We start from the raw sequence: 23,283 nt of genomic DNA, 5'->3' as shown, positions 1-23,283 counted from the left end.
GAGGATGAAGTTAATGGACTATGCAGAACTAGATAAACTAACAGGAAGGATTCGAAACCGGCGGGACCAGAAATTCACGGAAAACTGGAGTAAATTTATGGACTATTTGAAAAGCATTTGTGAAGAACAGACGACGTTTGTAGGTTTGCAAGAAGTTTTGTGAGGATTATTGGAAGTATTGCAAAAATGGAGAAGGGGAAGGATGATTTGTTAAGAGATGTAAAAGCAATATAAAGTTAAGAAATGCATAAGAAGTGGTTAAAACGGTGGATCGTCAGAGGTGCTGATGGAAGTCTAAAAAGATTGTATAAGTGATAGGTTTTGTGGTACATTTTATAATTTATATGTTAAAATCGATAAAAAATATTTTTTTAAAAAAAGGAGTAGGCAAGCATACCTAATTCATCCACACACAAAAAAAGAAAATGAATTTTGCAGGCTGGATAGATAGTCGCATCCACACCTGCAGAGCTAATGCACGGACCCCGGGATTAAACTCACCGTCTTCATACAGCTTTTTTCGAGTCATGCTTTTGTCAAGTGAGCCATCCAAGAAGCCCTTTCCAATTTCTGACCAGATCTGAAACAAGTGCAGATGAATCGCATTATCTTTCCAAGTCTTATTAAGCATCTTGTCTTAAATCAGTCTCCCCGGAAAAATAAAAATTAGGGCTTTAGTTCTATACAGTGGTACCTCTGGTTAAGAACTTAATTCGTTCCGGAGGTCCGTTCTGAACCTGAAACTGTTCTTAACCTGAAGCACCACTTTAACTAATGGGGCCTCCAGCTGCCGCCGTGCCGCCAGAGCATGATTTCTGTTCTCATCCTGAAGCAAAGTTCTTAATCCAAGGTACTATTTCTGGGTTAGCGGAGTCTGTAACCTGAAGCATCTGTAACCCGAGGTACCACTGTAATTGTAATAAGAGACTGGCTCTCACTGGCCCGAATCCTAAAACAAAATGTAAGGAATTTCACTGAATAAAAGGTTTCCCCAACCACATGTTTCAGCAAGAGCTCCTCATTTCCCTTAGCTATGGTTTCTGGGGGTGGTAAAAAGTAAAGGGACCCCTGACCATTAGGTCCAGTCACGGACGACTCTGGGGTTGCGGCGCTCATCTCGCTTTATTGGCCAAGGGAGCCGGTGTACAGCTTCAGGGTCACATGGCCAGCATGACTAAGCTGCTTCTGGCAAACCAGAGCAGTGCACGGAAATGCTGTTTACCTTCCCGCTGGAGCGGTATCTATTTATCTACTTGCACTTTGACGTGCTTTCAAACTGCTAGGTTGGCAGGAGCAGGGACCGAGCAACGGCAGCTCACCCCGTAGCAGGGATTCGAATCGCCGACCTTCTGATTGGCAAGTCCTAGGCTCTCTGGTTTGACCCACAGAGCCACCTGCGTCCCTTCTGGGGGTGGAGGGGTGCTTTTTTTGCAGGAAACTGCGGGTTTGGGTGGGAAACTTTTCTTCCATGAACTTCCTTATGTCAACTGACCTTAGGATCCAAGCCAACGTGCCTTAGATGTAGATTGACGACTACTGCATTAGAGCAGTATTTCCAAGGAGGAAGGCTTACGCAGCAGCTACTGGCACAGCTGAAGGTAAGGCTCCATTAATAGAAAGTGGGCAGATTAATCCCCCGGGATAAATCACACCGAATGGCCCATAAGAGCGCTGCTGAAACAGAGCCAGGATGCTCCTTCCAACAAATGATCGGCTACAAAACTCAGCAATACAGGACTTGGGATCATGGCAACAGAAATTACAACTACGGTGGTACCTTGGTTCTCAAACACCTTGGAACCCAAACACTGCAAACCCCAAAGTAAGTGTTCCGGTGTGCAAGTCTTTTTCAGAAGCCGTTTTGAGTGTTACACTTCTGATTTGAGTACCACACTTCTGTTTTGAGTGTTACGCTGAGGTCTGTTTTTGTTGTTTACCGCATTTTTCACTCTATAAGACGCTCCAGACCAGAAGACACACCTAATTTTGGGAGGAGGAAAACAAGAAAAAAACTATTCTGAATCTCAGAAGCCAGAACAGCAAGAGGGATCGCTGCTCAGTGAAAGCAGCAATCCCTCTTGCAGTTCTGGCTTCTGGGATAGCTGCGCAGCCTGCATTCGCTCCATAAGACGCACACACATTTCCCCTTACTTTTTAGGAGGGGAAAAGTGAGTCTTATAGAGCAAAAAATACGGTATTTTGCATTTTTATGTCTCTTTTTTTGTTTTTGTGATTGCATGGAACCCAGTTCAGCTACTGATTGATTGTGTGACTGCAGTACATTATTCATTGCTTTCATTTTATCGATCAATGGTCTTCTTAGATAGTAAAATTCAGATTAAATTGCTGTTTTAGGGGTTGCTTTGAAAAGTCTGGAACGGATTAATCCATTTTGCACTACTTTCTATGGGAAAGCGCACCTTGGTTTTGAGACGCTTTGGTTTTGGAACGGATTTCCGGAACGGATTAAGTTTGAGAACCAAAGTACCACTGTACTTGTGAGATTATATTTATTTATGAGCAAAAGGCATCATCAGATCCATGGCAATGAGAACGTCAGGGTGCAAAAAAGCTCATTTTCAAATCCATGCTCGCTTAGGAAGCTGGCCGAGTGGCCATGGGCAAATGTCTCCACAAGGGGTTCACCATTTCGTTTTGTCAAAGTTGGCGGTGGGCAGAAATCTGCCCCTCCTCTCCACGCAAGCCTATCGCTCTGGACACCTTGGGCATCAAAAACATCAGTCCCCATCTTTCCTCTGGAGTTGGAGGCAAAGGCTTGGGCTCGGTTTGGTGTCACAAAGCCTTGCAAGACCAAGAAAAGGTCCGCCACAGCCTTCATCTCTAGCTTGCAGCTGGTGGGAGCAGTGCCGGATTTACGTTCAGTGGTACCTCGGGTTAAATACTTAATTCGTTCCGGAGGCCCGTTCTTAACCTGAAACTGTTCATAACCTGAAGCACCACTTTAGCTAATGAGGCCTCCTGCTGCCGCCGCGCCGCCAGAGTACGAGACTCTAATGAGTCTGAGCAAGCTATCTGCTGTGTGTGTGTGTTTTAAAAAGGGTGGATGTTAATATGGGAGTCGGAACTTAACAGGTTAAGTTCTTCCCATGATGCCTCAGCATTCTGACGTCAGTTTTGGAAGCTTGGGAGGAGCTTGGGAGGAGTTTCTTCATTCTCACTCTATGCTGTGAGGGGAAAAGAGCAGTCCCATAATGGCTGCGAGAAGTCCTGGAGATTTCTGAGGAAATGTTGGAATAAACAGCTGTAAATAGACAAACTGGACTCTGTGTGTTTGTCTGTAAGCTGAGCCAAGCTGCGTGACAGTTTTACACCGCTGTGAGTCACTCTGCTGAGCCGTGACGGAGAGCTGCGAGCGGAAGTGTGCCGGGCGGCCATAAATCGCTAATTGAGGTTCGCAAATCAATTAGCGGGAGTCACGGCTGACAACAGAAGCCAGAGGTTATGGGTAACCTTAATCACCTATCGTAAACCTGTCACGGGAGGCTGTCGGGAGCTTTGAAATCTGCGGTGTCGAGCAGAGAAGCACGGCAGGAGACGGTGGCAAGCAAGCAAGCAGCTAGCTGAAAGACGCAGAGATTTGCCTGTGTTACTGCGGAGCTGTGAGCTGAGAGCAGCAAGGCATCGTTTCTCCAGGGACAGAAGCCAGAGGAGCTGGTGCTTTTGTAAGTACAGCTTGGGGTCCTCTTGGGAGAACGGGAGAAGATGGCAGATGGCCAGGAGGTGATTCAAGCTCCGTTTGAACAGCTTGAGGAACTCACCGCCCAAGCGTGGAATACCTGGGCAAGATGGGTGAGAGCGTGGTTCATAGCCACGGAAGTTTGGGACATTTCCCAGAGGGAACCAGTGCAACTGGTGGACAGAGATGCAGGAAAGCTGAAGTCTGTTTCTCTGGAGGAGAAAATGCAGAGGGAGAAAGCTATGAGAGCTGAGGTCTGCATGTTGAGAGCAGGTGTGCATGCTAATTTGCGTCATCACCTGGAAAGCATTGAATCTGCGTGTGAGGCCTGGAGTGTGCTGAAACGTCTGTGTGAAGACTCAGCAGGAGGCCAAGGGCAGATGGAAGCAATGAGAAGCCTAGAGATGGCTGGAGCCCCTGTTCCTGATGATTTAGCCTCAAGGAGTGCTAGTGAGCAAGTCGGGGGGGCGGAAAGTTCCAAAGGCAAGTTTGAAAAGTTTTCCACTGAACCTGCTGGAATGAAGCGGCAGTTCAGGGGGGGCGGATCTGGCGAGGAGTGCTTTTCCGGAAGAAGGAGAAGGAGGCCAGCTGGGAGGAGCCCCAGGCAGTGTTTTTCCACTGGAGTTCGTCGTTGCTACGTGTGTAATGCCACGGGACATCTGCGACGAGATTGCCCCCACCGGAGCAGAGAGGCAAGACAGGATGTTGCCAAGTTTGCCAAGGTCAACCAGCTGAGTTCCCAGGGGAATCAGTCTGGAAGAGGAGGCCAGCGTGAGAACGCAAGGGAAGGATGTGGCTCAGACACTGGGGAGGGTTGTTTTCTTATCACTGCTTCTATGGCAACTGTGAAGAACAACTCCAGCCAGGACACGGTGACGAGCTGGGTTTTGGATGCTACTGTCAGTCGTCGCCTGATAAGCGAACCTGCTGGCGAAATGCGGAACTGCAGGACTGTTTCGACTGGAATGACTGTTATGTTCGCAGACGGAACACAAAAATCAGTCTGTGGTGTGGCTAACGTGTTTTTCTCTCCTTTACAGGAGGAGCTAGAGGTCTACGTTGTGCCGGGACTGAATTGTTGTCTTTTATCTGTATCAGCTCTAATGAAGCAGGGATACATTATTTGTTTTGAAAATGACACCTGTTCCATTTTCAGAGGAGGGAGACAACTGGTCAACGTGAAAAGGGAGAACAATCTCTTTGTTCTGGAGTCGCCTCTGGAGGGTGGTGGGAATGCTGGAAAAGCACAGGTGCAGTGTGCTAAGGTTCCCAGTCATGTGCAAAAGTTGCACAGGTGCACAAAAGGGTGCAAACTCCGGGAATGTGGGAGGTCCCTAGGGTGCAGGGCATGCAAAGGTGCACAGGTACATGGTTTTCCCGGGTTTGGGAGGGTAGCCAAAGAGCCCTTTGAGCTTGTTCACACAGATCTGTCAGGACCCATGAGGTGTGAGAGTCTGGGTGGGGCCAGGTATGTGCTGTCGCTGACAGATGACCACAGCCAGGTTGGCTGGTGTTTCTCTCTCAAATCACAGGGGGAGGTGGCGCAACTGATCCAGGATTGGGTTGCAGAGGTGGAACGAAGGTTCTCCACCAGGGTGCAAGGGTTCAAGAGCGACCGAGGGTCACAGTTTACTGGGTCTGCTCTGGAGGAGTTTTTCAAGGAAAAGGGAATACGTCACCAGGTGACGGGTGCAAAGTCTCCTCAAGGGGAGGAGAGGGAGGCAGAGGCTGATCCCGGTGATGGGGACCAGGTCCAGGATCAGGGTTCAGAACCCGGTGATGGGGACCAGGTCCAGGATCAGGGTTCAGAACCCGGTGATGGGGACCAGGTCCAGGGTCAGGGGTCAGGGCAGGTTTGGGCATCTCCAAGGGTTGTGAAAGGAATGTCCAGGTGTGAGGCTTCATCTCCGGTAAGCGTAATGGAGAAAGCTCACGGACGGGTTGTCAAGTCAGAGGGGGACAAGTCTGACGGAGAAGACACAACTGCTGGCCCAAGTGGGTCAGAGGGGTTTCAGGTCACGGGTGCGTGGGAAAGTGTCGCACAGTGTGATTCTGGGAGTGTTGAAGGGGTTCAACAGGTGCCTGGGAAAGATGCCGGGAAGGGGCACAAGGCAAAGGGAAAGGTGTTGAACTCAAAAGGGTCTTGTCAGAATGTGATGCAGAGGGGGTATGGGAGTCGGAACTTAACAGGTTAAGTTCTTCCCATGATGCCTCAGCATTCTGACGTCAGTTTTGGAAGCTTGGGAGGAGCTTGGGAGGAGTTTCTTCATTCTCACTCTATGCTGTGAGGGGAAAAGAGCAGTCCCATAATGGCTGCGAGAAGTCCTGGAGATTTCTGAGGAAATGTTGGAATAAACAGCTGTAAATAGACAAACTGGACTCTGTGTGTTTGTCTGTAAGCTGAGCCAAGCTGCGTGACAGTTTTACACCGCTGTGAGTCACTCTGCTGAGCCGTGACGGAGAGCTGCGAGCGGAAGTGTGCCGGGCGGCCATAAATCGCTAATTGAGGTTCGCAAATCAATTAGCGGGAGTCACGGCTGACAACAGAAGCCAGAGTTAACTCTGCTGATTTTGTTGAACTTGTGAAGACAAGTTGGGATAGGATATCTTAGACAATATATCCTCCCCCGCATCCCTAAACATTCCCACAGGTCTTTAACACCTCTGCTAAGTCCCTTAAAGGCTGGCACAACTGCAGGGACAGTTAGACTAGAGAGGAAGACTGGGGTTCCTGTCGCCCCCCTTGCCAGAGGGCAATTAAAACCCACCCCATGAAGAATCCCCAGAATCCTAGCCTCTCTCACAGGTTTGTTGTAGTGAAGGTAATACTCCACCCCAGTGACTTCCCCGGAAAGGAGCAATGGTTAGAGCCACTCTGGAGAGCGACACAGCATTCTCTGAGCTGTCTGCTAACAGAGGGATGAATTTACGAAACTGATTGCTGTGGGATTCTCCCAGCCAAACCCACAGAAGTCCCGTCAAGGGAAACCCAAGCAAACAGTCCACTACAGGCATTGGCAAACTCGGCCCTCCAGATGTTTTGGGACTACAACTCCCATGATCCCTAGCTAACAAGACCAGTGGTCAGGGATGGCAGGAATTGTAGTCTCAAAACATTTGAAGGGCCGAGTTTGCCTATGCTGGCTCCAATAATTCCCAGAGACGGTCTCTCTGCAAGAGACTGTGCCTAAACCAGGGTGGATTTGATTTAAATCACAATTTAAATCACTTGTCAGTAGGACTTGAATTAAATCTTTTTTTTACAGAAAGACTCATTCTTGCTGGTATCATCTTAATATTTACCATCAGATGAAGCTTTCATTTTTGGAATAATAAATTTTCAGAGTAGTTTTTACAGTTATATAAAAAATTACTGATTTGGTTATACTATTAGAAATACATAGTTATGAAATTATTGTGAGGTTTAATAAGTTAATTGCTTATATTTGGACAACTTTGCTGATGTACTTAATTGGAAGGAGAAAAGCAATAATTTCCTTAATAACAATTTAAACAATTTAGCTAAAACAATAACATTATAGCATATATGATGTGGTTAAACTTTTTTTTTAAAAAAAAGAACTTAAGGCTGAGTTTTAGCACACATGAAAAACTTTAAACAAATCCTTATTTCCTGATGAATAGCCTTTGGTCTATAACGTTACTTAAATAGAAAACTATCTTTAGAAAGATTTTTCCTCCAAAGGCATTTTATTTTAAAAATCCGATGTAAATTTTTTAAAATCCGATTTAAATTTTTTTTAATCCGATTTTTTTTTTTAATCAGCGACTTTTATCCACTCTGGGCTAAACTGTTTTAGGCTAAATGTGCCCGGGAATCAAAAAGTGCAGGGACTGCAAGACAAACAGAAGCAAGAACTTGAGAAATAACATTTCATTCTCTCCCCTTCCAGACGCTTACCGCATCGTGGTTCTTACGGAACCGGATCACTTCCTGGTCATCCTCGAACCTACTGCCCATTGCGGCTTGAGTGACGGCCTTCATCGAAAAGCCAAGCATGTGCTGACTGAGGGGCACATGTTGAGATTCGGGGAAGGACAGCCATTTTGCAAGAAGCTCCTCTGACAGCTTGAATAAAAGAAGAGAGATCCTATATCAAACCCGTTGCTTTGTCCCCCAAAGTTACTTCGAGAACGAACTAAAGTAAAGGAAGCATTTATTACTTGTCTTGTCCCAATGGCTATCGATATTTCATTTCGCTTTTAATTTGTTAGACCGCCTTTCTATATAGCGATATGCAAGGCAGTTTGCAAGCTGAAGAAACAACGAAGATCGCACACCTTTTAACAATCTGATCCAATACAAAAATGCCACAATATACCGTATTTTTCGCTCCATAAGACGCATTTTTTCTACCTAAAAAGTAAGGGGAAATGTCTATGCGTCTTATGGAGCGGATGCGTGGTCCCGGGAGCCGAATTGCTCAGGGGCAAAAAGCAGCTCATGCTTTTTTTTTTTTTTTTTTGAAAGAGGGAAGTGGGTGTTGAAACAAAGCCGCTGGTTGTTTGCGGGGAGAGAGATAAGGGACGCTAGAGATAAAGGAGGCTGACCTGGGAGGGGGGAGGTAAAGATAGCAAACTTGCAAAGGGGGGAAACAGGAAGACTAAAGCAATAAGGAGAGAAATTGGAAGAAAAGGAGGAGCAAAAAACTGCTCCAGCTAAGAAAAGGACACTAAGGCAAACAAGAGGGAAGGGAAAATAAAAAAAATTCCTTCCAGTAGCACCTTAAAGACCAACTAAGTTAGTTCTTGGTATGAGCTTTCGTGTGCATGCACACTTCTTCAGATACACGAAATGCACACGAAAGCTCATACCAAGAACTAACTTAGTTGGTCTTTAAGGTGCTACTGGAAGGAATTTTTTTTATTTTGACTATGGCAGACCAACACGGCTACCTATCTACTAAGAGGGAAGGGAGTGTTGAAAGAAAACAGCTGATCGCTGGGATTGGAAGAGAGATAAGGGACGCTAGCGGAGGCTGCCCGGAGGGGGAGAGGTAAAAGCCCATGGATCCTCAGGATTTTTACATTGGGTCACCCCAAATTCACCATCAGATCACATAGCATGTCCATGGCTACAGCCTGCACCAAAAAAATCACACATCCACTGTTGCATGGGGCCGCAATGGTGCAAAAACGTGGTTACAGAGCACGGATCCACATGGATCCTCAGGATTTTTGCGTTGGGTCACCCCAAATTCACCATCAAATCACATGTCAGTGGCCACAGCATGAACCACAAAAATGATACATCCACTGTTTCATTCAGAATATTTTTTTTCTTGTTTTCCTCCTCTAAAAAAAACCAAGAACAGTGTTTTGTGTTGTGTAGGCTCCTATGGTGTAAGTAATGGGCCCCGCCTGCTAGCCTGCTCCCTAAAATATCACTGGTTTGCTCATTTCTATATATAGGGTGCCTACATTCTGCTATTTATAATTATTAGTAGTTTGCATCATATAAAGGTAAAGGTGAAGGGACCCCTGACCATTGCGTCAAGTCATGACCGACTCTGGGGTTGCGGCGCTCATCTCGCTTTATTGGCTGAGGGAGCCGGCGTACAGCTTCCGGGTCATGTGGCCAGCATGACCAAGCTGCTTCTGGCGAACCAGAGCAGTGCACGGAAACACCTTTTCCCTGATGTTGGGAAAGATGGAGGGCACAAAGAGAAGGGGACGACAGAGGATGAGGTCATTGGACAGTGTTCTCGAAGCTACCAGCATGAGTTTGACCAAACCGCGGGAGGCAGTGGAAGACAGGAGTGCCTGGCGTGCTCTGGTCCATGGGGTCACGAAGAGTCGGACACGACTAAACGACTAAACAACAACAACCCTAATAACTTGGCTTCTCTTTACGTCCACCATCTTGCTGGTGCCTCAAAAGGGACTTGCCTTGCTCAGACAGACACCCACCACCCACATTGCTACCAAACAATGCAGTGAGCCCTCAAGACTAGGCGATTCACCTTCTGAATGGCTGAGAAGTTGTTCTGCAGACACTTGGTCACTCCATTTTCATAGAGCTTCTTCCTCAAGCAGCTCTCGCCAGCATCTCCACCAAGGCCGGACTGGTACCGCAACAAGGACTTCAGCATCGTTTCAAAGGGATCCGCTAGGCAGAGGGAGAGAAAATCCAAAATCCAACAGAAATCCCTGCGACATCCCCCAAAAGAGCAGTATTCAGTGACGTGTGGGTGCGTCAAAACATTTAACGGAGAGCAGTTTCTACTTCTCTCACTTCCTTGCCAAAAAATAGGGCAGAGTTTGTACCTACCAAAGCAGATCGCGGTGGCCAACGCGGTGCCCTTAATATGTTGCTAAACTACAACTCCCACCATCCCTCTCAAATGGCCATGGGCATATCCAAGGGGAGGGCAGGGTGGGGCAGCTGCCACCCCCCAAAAAATCAATACAAAACAATAAAAATACATAGCTAACTGAAGTTCTGCCCCCCCCCCAAATAAAATGCTGGCTAGACCCATGCCAATGGCCATGCTATTTAGGGCTGATGGGGAAACCCCCACATTAGCTACCCCTGGAATAGATTTATGGATGACTAACCTTTGCTGCTGGGACTCTTGTCTTTGGGGACGTGCAGGCCTTTTTTAATGACATGGGTGGCGCTGTGAGTTAAACCATAGAGCCTAGGACTTGCCGATCAGAAGGTCGGCGGTTCGAATCCCCGTGACGGGGTGAGCTCCTGTTGCTCGGTCCCTGCTTCTGCCAACCTAGCAGTTCAAAAGCACTTCCGGCAGGAAGGTAAACGGCATTTCCGTCCGCTGCTCTGGTTCGCCAGAAGCGGCTTAGTCCTGCTGGCCACATGACCTGGAAGCTGAACGCCGGCTCCCTCGGCCAATAAAGCGAGATGAGCGCAGCAACCCCAGAGTCGGTCACGACTGGACCTAATGGTCAGGGGTCCTTTCGCCTTTTTAACCTTTCCTGCAACAAGGTGCCTTCCATACAATTCTAGCCCTGCCCCTCCATTTTAGTTTCCGAGACACACTTTAAGAAACTACCAAGGGGTCCCCTTTGAAAGAGTTTTTCAATCATGAGAGATGAATTAGAAGCCAGCAGAGCAGTTAGGAGCGCTGCGGCAGAATCCACTTATTATGCAAGCCACCTTGCTGGCAGGCGATATCCCCTGCCCAGGACTGCCAAAAACTCCAAGCCATCTGCCGTTCAATTCAATTAGGAAAAATGCAGCGGGCACTCTCCGCAGAGACCCCTCCTTGCCATAGTCCAGGGTTTTTACCGCACGTAAAAGGCACCTCCGCATTATTACGACCGTGGCAGGAAACACCGGAGGGAACGCACTGAGGAATGTGTGCAGAAGCATTTCAAAATGCTCGTACGCATGGGCCTGTCGTGGATAACAGTGTGCCCCCTGAAAAGGTCTCCTTAAATATCCCTTCAAAAATCAAGTCTTAAATGCATAAGAGGCTGTTTGCTATTCCCTTTCAGGTTCTGTCCACGCCAGCTCAGCCTTTCCGACACTGAACACACACACACACACCGATCATTTTACTGATGCCCAGCCTCTGCCACGTTCTGAAGAGGAAAAGTGCAAAAAGCTTCTGTTTGCAAGCAAGCATGGCGTCTGATGTAGGCGCCTTTTCTCCCCATTCATGCGGAATGAGGCACGCCCCCAGCCATTTTGTGGTCTGGTATCTTTTTCCGTCCTTTCAGATGTGGCAGCCATTTGGCGTTACGCCACACAGACGCCTGCTAGGTTGGCAGGAGCTGGGACCGAACAACGGGAGCTCACCCCGTCGCGGGGGTTCGAACCGCCGACCTTCTGATCGGCAAGCCCAAGGCTCAGTGGTTTAAACCACAGCGCCACCCGCGTCCCGCCTCAAAAGCTTATCCCACAATAAATGCGGTCATTTCTACGGTTCAAACCCAACTCGTTTTTTTGTAAACACCCGGAAGAGCACTCACAGGTCTTGTTGGGGTTGATGTGCTGTTTGAGGAGATCCATGGACCCGAGACTAATCACAAGACGCCGTCCAAACCAGAAAGAGACCACAGGGCCGTATTTCTCATGAAGATTCACCTGGAACTCATGCAAACTACCGCTAGCGATGATATCCGGGAGGTTTCCATCTCTGGAACGAAGAAAGGACAGAGATGACCGCCAGGTGGTAGGGCAACTAAATTTTACTCCACTGAAATTAATGAACAGCTTGGTCAATTGAATATCACCCATACAATTTGCCATCAAAATTCTGAAAATGCAAAGATATAGGGGATCCCATTAGAACCCTCCACTGCCCAAGTCGGCATTATTGTCTGTGCCACGGACACCTTTGCTATGGTAGGCATGTTGCAGTTGGTGACAAACCTATAGCACTTGAAGACCTGCTGGAGTTCCATGCGCTCCATCCAGAGATCTCCACTTCTGAATGCTCCTGGTGGAGCCACTGGACACAGCAAAGAGTATGCTTTGCTGCCAATGGGGTGCCCAGGGATGTGACGGACCTCATGAACCCTTGGGCAAGAGTATCAGCAGCAGCAGCAGCAGCAGCAGCAGCAGCAGTAGTAATTTATTTATACCCTGTCCATCTGGCTGCGTTTCCCCAGCCACTCTGGGCGGCTCCCAACAGAATATTAAAAATACAATAAAAAATCAGACATTAAAAACTTCCCTAAACAGGGCTGCCTTCAGGTGTCTTCTAAAAGTCAGGTAGTTGTTTATTTCCTTGACATCTGATGGGAGGGCGTTCCACTACCGAGAAGGCCATCTGTCTGGTTCCTCGCAATGAGGGAACTGCCAGAAGGCCCTCGGCGCTGGACCTCAGTGACCAGACTGAACGATGGGGGTGAAGACACTCCTTCAGGTATACTGGGCTGAGGCCAGTTAGGGCTTTAAAGGTGAGCACCAACACTTTGAATTGTGCTCAGAAACATTCTGGGAGCCAATGTAAGTATTTCAGGAGCGGTGTTGTATGGTCTTGGCGGCTGCTCCCAGTCACCAGTCTAGCTGCCGCATTCTGGATTAGTTGTACAGTGGTACCTTGGGTTACATACACTTCAGGTTACATACGCTTCAGGTTACAGACTCCGCTAACCCAGAAATAGCACCTCGGGTTAAGAACTTTGCTTCAGGATGAAAGCAGAAATCGTGCTCTGGCGGTGCGGCAGCAGCAGGAGGCCCCATTAGCTAAAGTGGTGCTTCAGGTTAAGAACAGTTTCAGGTTAAGAACGGACCTCTGGAACGAATTAAGTACTTAACCCGAGGTACCACTGTAGTTTCCAGGTTACCTTCAAAGGTAGCCCCACATAGAGCGCATTGCAGTAGTCCAAGCGGAAGATAACCAGAGCATGCACCACTCTGGTGAGACAGTCTGCAGGCAGATAGGGTCTCAGCCTGCCTACCAGATGGAGCTGATAAGCAGCTGCCCTGGACGCAGAATTGACCTGCGGCTTCGTGTTCAGCTGTGAGTCCAAAACGACTCCCAGGCTGCGCGCCTGGTCCTTCAGAGGTACAGTTACCCTGTAGGAACTTCCCCCATCAGCAGCTCCCAAGAAAGACCAGAACACCCCCCCGCCCCCCGTTTGTGCACAAAAATATTACTCCTCTGTGCACGGAAGATTCACGCCCTTGATCAAGAGTGGAAAACCTGCGGCTTGCCAAGTTTTGCTGGACTCCAACTCCCATCAGCCTTGATCAGCTTGCCCAATGGTCAGGGACGATGTGAGTTGTAGCATAGCAACATCTGGAGACACAATTTCCCGTCGCTGCCCCAATCAAACATGTAAGAAGCTACTTACTTTTCATCCGTCGGAGTCATCCCTGGGATACCTGAAGCCTGTCTGGAAGACTAAGGAAGGAAAGGAGCAATAATCATAACCACAATCCACGGTTGATGGAATTCAGTCACGTAAACGGAGGCTTGAATGGAACATCAAGATTATGTGCTGCACATTAGTACAGATGTACTAAGCGAGACCATTATAAAGTAGCAGTGGATATCTAAAAGTAGAATCATAGAATCATAGAGTTGGAAGAGACCACAAGGGCCATCGAGTCCAACCCCCTGCCAAGCGGGAAACACCATCAGAGCACTCCTGACATATGGTTGTCAAGCCTCTGCTTAAAGACTTCCAAAGGAGGAGACTCCACCACACTCCTTGGCAGCAAATTCCACTGTCGAACAGCTCTTACTGTCAGGAAGTTCTTCCTAATGTTTAGGTGGAATCTTCTTTCTTGTAGTTTGGATCCATTGCTCCGTGTCCGCTTCTCTGGAGCAGCAGAAAACAACCTTTCTACCTCCTCTATATGACATCCTTTTATATATTTGAACATGGCTATCATATCACCCCTTAACCTCCTCTTCTCCAGGCTAAACATGCCCAGCTCCCTTAGCCGTTCCTCATAAGGCATCGTTTCCAGGCCTTTGACCATTTTGGTTGCCCTCCTCTGGACACTTTCCAGTTTGTCAGTGTCCTTCTTGAACTGGTATTTCCCGCCCTCCCCAAGTTTGAAATGCTCAAAGGGCAGAAAGATAGATCAACTCAAGATATCAAACGGCAGCACATTCCCAGGTGTTTGAGGCAGCAGTCTTTCCTGACCTGACCCTGAAAAAAGCGGGACCCTTTGTATGTGAAACGTGATCCGAGTTCGAATCAGGGCAACCCCTGCCAGTCAGAGTAGAACTGGCTTGCTAGGAAGATGGTGGGCTCCTTTGCGAAGGGCTGTGATCCACAACACACTTGCGAGGGAGCAGGCCTCCTTGCATCCAACCTCTGAATAAACAACTATTAAGACCGTGTTGTCAGCCAGCAAACTTGCACACCTGTACTAAGTGGAAAGCCCCACCGACTTTAGCGAGGGCCTTACTCCCGTTAAACGTGCAGAACATCAGGTCGCACATCTGCAGCCATGGCTCATAGCCAAGGATATACTACCTGGACACTGAGGTCCAGTGCCGAGGGCCTTCTGGCGGTTCCCTCCCTGCGAGAAGCCAAGTTACAGGGAACCAGGCAGAGGGCCTTCTCTGTAGTGGCACCCGCCCTGTGGAACTCCCTCCCATCAGATGTCAAGGAACTAAGCAGCTATCTGACTTTTAGAAGACATCTGAAGGCAGCCCTGTTTAGGGAAGCTTTTAATGTTTAACAAACTACTGTATTTTAATACTTTGTTGGACGCCGCCCAGAGTGGCTGGGGAAACCCAGACAGATGGGTGGGGTATAAATAAATTATTATTATTATTATTATTATTATTATTATTATTATCATCATCATCTACTGGAAAGTTGCTCCTGAAGTTTAGCCCCCTCCTCCTCGAAAGGACCACCTTGCTTTCATCCCCTGTGGCTTCTGCCCTGCTCTCCTGGAAAGCAAGTCTAACCCCAGAGGAGTCACAGCTGCACGTGTACACACTATGCCAGAATTTCAGATCTCCATCTGTTTTGGAGAACTACAACCCCCATCATCCTCGGCAAGCTGCAACAGCGGTCAGGGACGATGGGAACTGTAGTCCCCACTTTGCAAAAACGCCTTTAAAGCGTATTGAAGGCGCGTCCCCTCCCTCAAAGGATTCTGGGTCCCGTAGTCTGTTCCTAGTTGCCGTAGAGCTGGAATTTCTCTGCGAGGGGTCAAGTCATAGCTGTCAACTTTCAGATTTGAAAATAAGGGATCAGCAGACTCGAAAATAAGGGATCAGCAGCCTCACCTGTCCCGGGGACAGTCTATGGGATATCTAATAATCCGGGATAGCAGCGGGAAACGGCGCTGGAATAAGGGACTTTCCCGCAAAAAAAGGGAAGGTTGACAGCTATGGGTCAAGTGCTGCAGCCAGAATCATTGGAGGGGAAGAACTTCGGACTTACTTCCGAGTAGCCCAACTCCCTGCATTGCCGAAATCTCCACTAGAGCAATATCTGCTTGTGCTGTTTCCGAGCACAATTCATGGTGTTGGTGATGACCTTTAAAGCTCTAAACGGCCTCGGTCCTGTATACCTGAAGGAGCGCCTCCACCCCCATCGTTCAGCCCGGACACTGAGATCCAGCGCAGAGGGCCTTCTGGCGAGAAGTGAGGTTACAGGGAACCAGACAGAGGGCCTTCTCGGTGGTGGCGCCCACCCTGTGGAACACCCTCCCTTCAGATGTGAAGGCAATAAGCAGCTATCTTCTCTTTAAAAGACATCTGAAGGCAGCCCTGTTTAGGGAAGTTTTTAATATTTAATGCTGTATTGTTTTTAACACTTGATTGGGAGCCGCCCAGAATGGGTGGGGAAACTCAGCCAGATGGGCGGGGTATAAATAATAATAATAATAATAATAATTATTATTATTATTATTATTATTATGCTTTTAAAAAAACACATCTTGCCTCCGGTGCAGGCTCACTCGGAACTAAGTGCCACTAACTCAAAACCCAACGACGGGACTCCCTCCCCAGTAAAGCCATTAGCGCTGCGGGGGACGCGCCGCCCGCTTCCGCGCGGGCACTTTCTCCCGGCGCCCCAAGATTCTAGAACCCCTTTGATCTCCCCTTTGATCTCCCGGCGCGCGCGGTGCAGCCTTTACCGGGTAGAGGTATAGCACGGCCCCCACTAGGACCAGCAAGAAAGTGACGGCGAAGATAGCGAAGTCCAGCATGGCAGCAGCAGCCCTTCCTCGCCCGAGTTCGGGTGGCAGCAGGGCGGAGATCCGAGCAACGGGGGAGGCGAGAGCAATCGAGCTATCGGCTGTGCGAGGAAGGCGGGGAGGGGGGCGGGACTTTTCCTTGAAACGCGCGTGCACACGCACACCCCCAACCCGGCTGATGGAGGTCCAGTCCCAGCTGCGCCCAAGGGTGCGTTTGCATCGCCTCTCCGAGCGCAGCTGCTGCAGCGACTGGTCTGGCGTCCTTACGCCTTCCGGGAAGAAAAGCGGTGCATTTGCACTGTTTGCACTTTTTTGCACTGTTGCTTTTTCCCCTCCCTTAGGCTTTGGGTTACAAAGCATTCCTGAAACCCTTGATCCCGTCGAAGCTGCAAGGACGGCTGCAGCAAAATTCATTGGTAAATATTGGTCAATATTAATTGCCTCGCCGACGGTTTTTGTTTTTTTCCTACGCAGGTTGCTCCGCTGCCCTCCGGTACAAAAAGTCTTGCAGCGGTTGCTTATGAACCAGAGCTTCGTTTAATATTTTTATTAAGTTTTCTGTTTTACAGTTTCAGATAGATGTTTTGCATCCTTGAGATATCAGTGACTTCGCTTTTTCTCTTTCCATGGTTCGTTTTGCAAATCTTGTATCCCTGCATGTTTTACAAAAACTATACCAATCGGTTTTCCATTATTACGTCCATCAAAAATTATTTACGCTGTTGAATTTATCTTAATGCTGCCTGCGTTTTCAGCTGTACACACTTATTTCCCATATATTCAGTACAGTCATATCTAGGGTTGAAGTAGCTTCGGGATGAATATTTTCGGCTTGCGCTTTACGGCAACCTGGAAGTAACGGAGTGCGTTACTTCCGGGTTTCGCCGCTCGCGCATACGCAAATGCTCAAAATGACATCACGCGCATGCGCGGAAGCGGCAAAATGAGACCCGCAGACGCGCCGTCGCGTCTTACGTTTACTTCAGGATGCAAACGGGGCTCCGGAACAGATCCCGTTCGTATCCAGAGGTACCACTGTAAATGTTTTCCAATCTTCCATACAAACGTATGTTCTTCTTGTGCTCAGAACTTTGGATCTGCTTTCTTAGATGAGATATATTGTTTCTGTACATTACTCAATGTGTTAAAAAATAGGTTTAAGCTGTGCACTGAAAACTGAAACAGCAAAGTATTGGAAGACACAAGATCTACCCACCTTGGAAGAATGGCAGATGAAGGTGATAGACTATATGGGTTTGGCAGAAATGACTGGCAGAATCCGAGACCAGGGAAAAGAGACGGCGGAAGAAGATTGGATGAAATTTAAGAACTATCTTAAGAAACACTGTAAAATTAATGAGTGTTAAAATGATGTGGCTTTAGAAAGTAAGTGGATTACAGCTGTAAAGATCAAGTTAAAAGAAAAGAAAGGTTAACAATTAGATAAAGTTAAGGGTGAGGATTTGCTGAACTAAATATTTGAAATTGGAATGCAGAAAGGGGAGGTATGAGGAGGTCGGTGAAGTAAGTTTTAAGAAAATAAGGATTTGAAATTATACTTGTTTTTTCTTGTTTGTGTTTGTTTTGTATTGTTTGATTATATAATTTGTGAAACTTTAATAAATATCTTATATATAAAAAAAAGAAAACTGAAACAGCAACAGGCAACTTACGAAATAATACAAAGTTGTTAATCAATATCAATCCATTTTCCTTCTGACATACCCTCCATCTCGGCTTCCGGGTTCTCCCCCAGCACCCAAACAAACTCTGAGCTCACCCACAAAAAGTCTTGCAACAAGAAAGAGTTCTTCAAAACAGTGGACATCATTCTAGTCCAGGGGTTGGGAACCCAAGGCCCAGGGGCCGGATCTGGCCCAATCGCCTTCTAAATCCGGCCCGCAGACAGTCCGGGAATCTGCATGTTTTTACATGAGTAGAATGTGTCCTTTTATTTAAAAAGCATCTCTGGGTTATTTGTGGGGCTCTAGACTCTCTCTCTAGATTTGCTTTTATGGGCAGGCCCAAAGTGGATGGGATTTCCTCAGGCTGCCCACAACTCTGTCTCTAGATCATAATTTTATTAATTGTCAGTTATAATCTAATAATGTGCCGTAAGCCTCCCATAGTGGCTGGGGAAACCCAGCCCGATGGGTGGGGTATAAATAATAAAATTACTATTATTATTAGTTTTCATAGAGGGGAGTGGTCTTTTGAACACTAAAGAGGACAGAAAACCGGAATAAATAAAAATCTCCAAACTATGGTTGCTTGTGTTTGGAAACTCAATCCCTCTGGGTTCTTTTCTACGGTACCACAAACCATAGTTTGGTATGTCTGAACAGAACAGGTATGAGGCTCTTCAGTGATAATATTAGTGAAATAAATTGTCTTATTTGAGGCTTTGGACATAGCTCACTTGATTTATGAACAGGATTGTCCACTTTTTAAAAAAGTGTTAATACCATTTGCCTGGGAACTGAGGTGCTCTAAAGAACAAGTGCAGCTCGCTGCTGTCAGATAACAGCTGAAGAAGAAATTCACACATTTTTCAAGCGGTTGTTGCATTTGAGCATAAATAGGTGTATTTTTAAGGTCTGTATAGTTAAAGCCATGGTTTTCCCAGTAGTGATGTACATATGGAAGTGAGAGCTGGACCATCAAGAAGGCTGATTGCCGAAGAATTGATGCTTTTGAATTATGGTGCTGGAGGAGACTCTTGAGAGTCCCATGGACTGCAAGATCAAACTTTTGGCGGAATGCAGCTTCCTCCATTCAGAAAATGTTCCCCGTGTCCTGGCCAGGCTCTGTGTGTTTCGAGATGCTCAAATGCCTGTTGGGCCTCTGCAACGGCTTCTTGTCCCCCAAGCAATCCGTATGGGGCATAGTGAGTCTTGAATAGGCCGGCACAAACTTGCGGTAAGAGTTGGTGATTCCCCCCCCCCCTTTGAGTCTCAGAGGTGCACAAAACTCAAAAAGTCTCATCTTGAAGAATATGAATAGATTGTGTGGTGTTCAAGGTAATATGCCTTGAAAAAATAAACGTTTAATATTTGGAATATTTTGTTTGCGAGGTTCAAAAAGACATTTGCAGTATAGTACAAGATTACTAGGTAATTCTTTTTTGTATCACTATTGCAGGAAACTCAGGAGAATAGGATCCCGCAGTACCACGGAGAACCCAACACACCTCCTGTTTTGGTGAGTAGTATGTTTTCAGTCTGAAGCTATTTCTCCCTCTGTCCAGTTGACCGTTCTTAATAGTTCCCTTAAAATGTACCACAAAGCATATAGATCAGGGGTAGGCAACCTAAGGCTTGGGGGCCGGATCCGGCCCAATCACCTTCTAAATATGGCCCATGGATGGTCCAGGAATCAGTGTGTTTTTACATGAGTAGAATGTGTCCTTTTATTTAAAATGGGATGGTGTACCAGCCCCCTGCTGAAAAAGGTTGCTGAATCCTGATATAGATCATTTGAAATGCGCATGCTGGCTATGCAATGTTTGTAATTATGGTAAAATCGCCCTTTGTACCCATAGACAGAGCTGGAGAAAATATAAAATGTTGAATGAACAGGGGATAGCAGTCACCTGCTGAGCTCAGACCTGGGCAAAAAATGCTGTCATGTGCTTTGATGACGGTGTGTGTGTGTGTGTGTGTGTGTGTGTGTAGTTAATGTGTGTGGCACTTTAACCATTCACTTCGTTTGTTACCTCTAAAGGGTTTACGTGAAGGATCACTGCTGCTTGTAGGAGGCAAAAGCTACTTTGCGAGGGAAAGCTGGGTCTTGACTACTGGGGAGGCAAAAATCTCACCTTTTTGCAAGTTCCATGAAAATGTTGTTTGTAGTCCTATAGCCAAGGCTGCTGGCCATCAAATTCTTACATAGATCAGTTCCGGTCTTGTTTTGTTTTTTTAAAGGGAGCAGCTACCGTCTTGCAACCCTTCCTCCTTGCAGTCTGCCTTGGCGTCTTCTCAGACACACCATGTTGGGACGATGCCATTGTGACTGTCCTGAGGGTCTAAGTTCCTGATCTCTCAGCGCAAGCGTTTCTCAAACTTGCCTTCCCTGCCCCCCACGCATCCAATAATTGGGGGATGATGCTTCCACCCATTCCGTGGTTGCATCTTAGATCTTAAACCTGTTTTCTCCTCCTTTGCTCTTATTGCCTTTGCATCCATAGAAGTGTGGTACTTAAAGGAAGACTTAGTTGTCCTAATAGTTGGGAGGCAAGCACTCGCACTGTGAGATAATCTCATCGAAGATCTTTAACCCTGGGGATTTTTTAAATAAAAAGGATAAGACAAAAATCTCTACCTGGAGCACAATTCTCTTTTGTACAACACAGAAACACCGTTTACCTTCTTGCTGCAGTGGTACCTATTTATCTACTTGCGCTGGCGTGCTTTCAAACTGCTAGGTTGGCATGAGCTGGGACAGAGCAATGGGAGCTCACTCCGTCGCGGGGATTCAAATGCATCATGTAAATCAGGGTTCTGCAACCTAAGGCCCATAGACCACAGGCAGCCCATGGGGGTCGTTTAACTGGCCCATGCACCCCCACTGCCCACTCAGTCGGCTCCCATGCACCTCGCAAAACAGAGCGGGGACCGCCTTCTGTGACGCTGGCCAGCTTCCCATTGGCTGCAGGAAGCTCTTGCAGCCACTGGGAAGCTGTGCACACCTCCTCTGCACAGGAAGGAGCGCCAGAAATAGTGTTTGCACATGTGTGTGTGTGCACTCCGGCGCACCGCAGCATCTGCGGGACCATGAACTGGCTCAAGCCACAAAAACTTTGCCGACCCCCAATGTAAATAAAAGCTTGCTGTTGGCATCTTTTATTGTATCATGAGACTTTGCATGATGGGCATAGCAGCCATGGATATAAAGGTAAACAACCCCGGACGGTAAAGTCAAAGGCGACTATGGACTTTCAGGCTGAGGGAGCCGGTGTATGTCCACAGACAGCTTTCTGGGTCATGTGGCGAAGCACGACTAAACCGCTTCAGGCACACAAAAACGCCGTTTACCTTCCTGCTGCAGTGGTACCTATTTATCTACTTGCGCTGGCGTGCTTTCAAACTGCTAGGTTGGCAGGAGCTGGGACCGAGCAATGGGAGCTCACCCCGTTGTGGGGATTCGAACCGCCAACCTTCTGATCGGCAAGCCCAAGAGGCTCAGCAGTTTAGACCACAGCGCCACCCACATGAGTACAGCTCACATTGGTTGTTGTGTGTTCTTTGGAGCCGAGCCTCAAATCATTTTCCACCAGCATGTAACCAGTGAATTCACATTTGAGGGGTTAAAGCTAGATAGGGAACCAGTAGTGTCCTCCAAGAAACATGCTCAGTCCTAACAGTTATGTACATTAGTAACTTCAAGTTTGCCTCGTTCTTCCTTTGGTACAGAGGGAACACCCCCAAGGACTATGACCCTGGAGTGGACTTGAGTTTCCTGGTGACAGAAAGCTCAGGTAAGCTGTAACGTCAATTGAAGAGAAGTCAACTTCCAAGCAGACTCTTGCTTAGGAGAAAAAGAATGGCCTTATCTGGGAAGGAGGGAAAAACCCAGATGCCCAGAAGCCACTGGCGCATGCTGGCAAGTTACTGCTTCCCACAATGCAACTCTTTACTATCTTAGATACTCTGGCTTCTTTAGCCTATACTATCCTCCACCAGGGCCAGGGCTTTTTCAGTGATGGCTCCGACCTAGTGGAATGCTCTGTCCCACGAGATTAGGGCCCTGCAGGACTTGATCTCCTTCCGCAGGGCCTGTAAGACAGAGCTATTCCGCCTGGCCTTCAATTTGAATTAGCCTGATCCTCTATTCCCTTTTTCCTTTCCTCTTCTATGAAGAAACCCTTCTGGGACCCCACACTTAAATTCTTCCCTGGTCTCCTTGCTGGCCCTAGTAGGAGCCACTTGGCCAGTTAGCCCTGGTGATCATTTGATGTTTACTGACTAGGGTTCCCTCGCCCCATGACCCCTGAATTTTTGAATTTTATTGACATCGATGGTGCATTTATGTTGTATTTTATGCTTTTTTTAAAGTCACATTTCAATCAATGTTTTATATTTGCTGTTAGCTGCCCTGAGCCTGGTTTTTAAACCGGGAAGGGCGGGGTATAAATAAAATTATTATTATTATTATTAAATATAGTTGTGCATTCTTTCACAGCAACTCTCTTATTCTCACATGCTTCCCCCTCACCCACTATCAGCTATTTTGGCTCGAGGAAATGTTCCCATAGCAGAAGTGATAGTTTTTGCCTAGGCTACAGCTCAGCCAGGGCCAAAAATCTTTTTTTTCCAGGCATGTATCGGAACACACAAGGGCTAAAAGTGTGGGTGTGTGCATAGATTCGTATCAGATGTGAAGGTATTCCTGGGGTTGGACAGGACACTTCCAGCCATGTTTGCGAGTTGTCGTCTGCCATCCCTGCTGAACAACAGATTGGCTAAAGAGAATTGTTTGCACAGCCCCTGTTTGCATGTGGAGCAAACCTTGCAATCCAGCTGTGGTGCCCATGCAGATGTTTGAATGCAGGCACAGTGCTTTGGGGCAACGAAAAAGGAGAGAGGCTAAACACACGTCCAATTTTATTTAATTGGCTGCAGACCCATTATATACAAACCTAATTTGACAATCAATTTTATGTACAAGTTGAGCAAGCCTTTTAAAAAGGGTTAAATTACAAATCTGTAAATCTTACAAAGTGCAAATTTTAGAACATTTCACACCATGCTGTACATCAGTTCCGTGTTAGCCAATATACATACATACAGACTTAAAATTATTAAACCTTACCGTCGAAAACACAGTGTATTATTTAACCTTAGAAGCACCCCCCCCCAAAAAAAAAGAGGAAAGGTATTGCACAGACTAACAGAAATATTTGCTGTTGTTACACAAGGACTAGTTGAACCTAAATATATCAAAAACACTTCCACCCAAAATCTGAAGGCATTTTTGG

General features: G+C 47.1%; 1 protein-coding gene and 1 long non-coding RNA gene across 2 annotated transcripts in view; one reads left to right on the top strand and one right to left on the bottom strand.

The window, feature by feature from the left end:
- The window catches only part of CYP20A1 (cytochrome P450 family 20 subfamily A member 1), a 343,026-nt gene extending 326,634 nt beyond the window's left edge, over nucleotides 1–16,392 (bottom strand). The window contains exons 1-6 of the mRNA XM_082199004.1: nucleotides 16,248–16,392; nucleotides 13,487–13,536; nucleotides 11,654–11,820; nucleotides 9,682–9,827; nucleotides 7,620–7,787; nucleotides 502–580 (exon numbers count right to left, since the gene is read on the bottom strand). Of these exons, the coding sequence (XP_082055130.1) occupies nucleotides 502–580; nucleotides 7,620–7,787; nucleotides 9,682–9,827; nucleotides 11,654–11,820; nucleotides 13,487–13,536; nucleotides 16,248–16,319 (682 nt within the window). The 5' untranslated portion in view covers nucleotides 16,320–16,392. The remainder of the gene's footprint in view (nucleotides 1–501; nucleotides 581–7,619; nucleotides 7,788–9,681; nucleotides 9,828–11,653; nucleotides 11,821–13,486; nucleotides 13,537–16,247) is intronic.
- Nucleotides 16,393–16,526: 134 nt separating this feature from the next.
- Nucleotides 16,527–21,924, top strand: LOC309525307. The gene is made up of 3 exons (XR_014216138.1): nucleotides 16,527–16,723; nucleotides 19,449–19,508; nucleotides 21,719–21,924. It is a non-coding gene; the product is annotated as an uncharacterized lncRNA (long non-coding RNA).
- The last annotated feature ends 1,359 nt before the right edge of the window (nucleotides 21,925–23,283 follow it).

Source organism: Podarcis vaucheri (assembly GCF_965113315.1).
Source record: "Podarcis vaucheri genome assembly, chromosome: 1".
NCBI classification, from domain to species: Eukaryota; Metazoa; Chordata; class Lepidosauria; order Squamata; family Lacertidae; genus Podarcis; species Podarcis vaucheri.
Note: the sequence above shows the minus strand (reverse complement) of the source record. Positions and strands in the feature narration are given on the sequence as shown.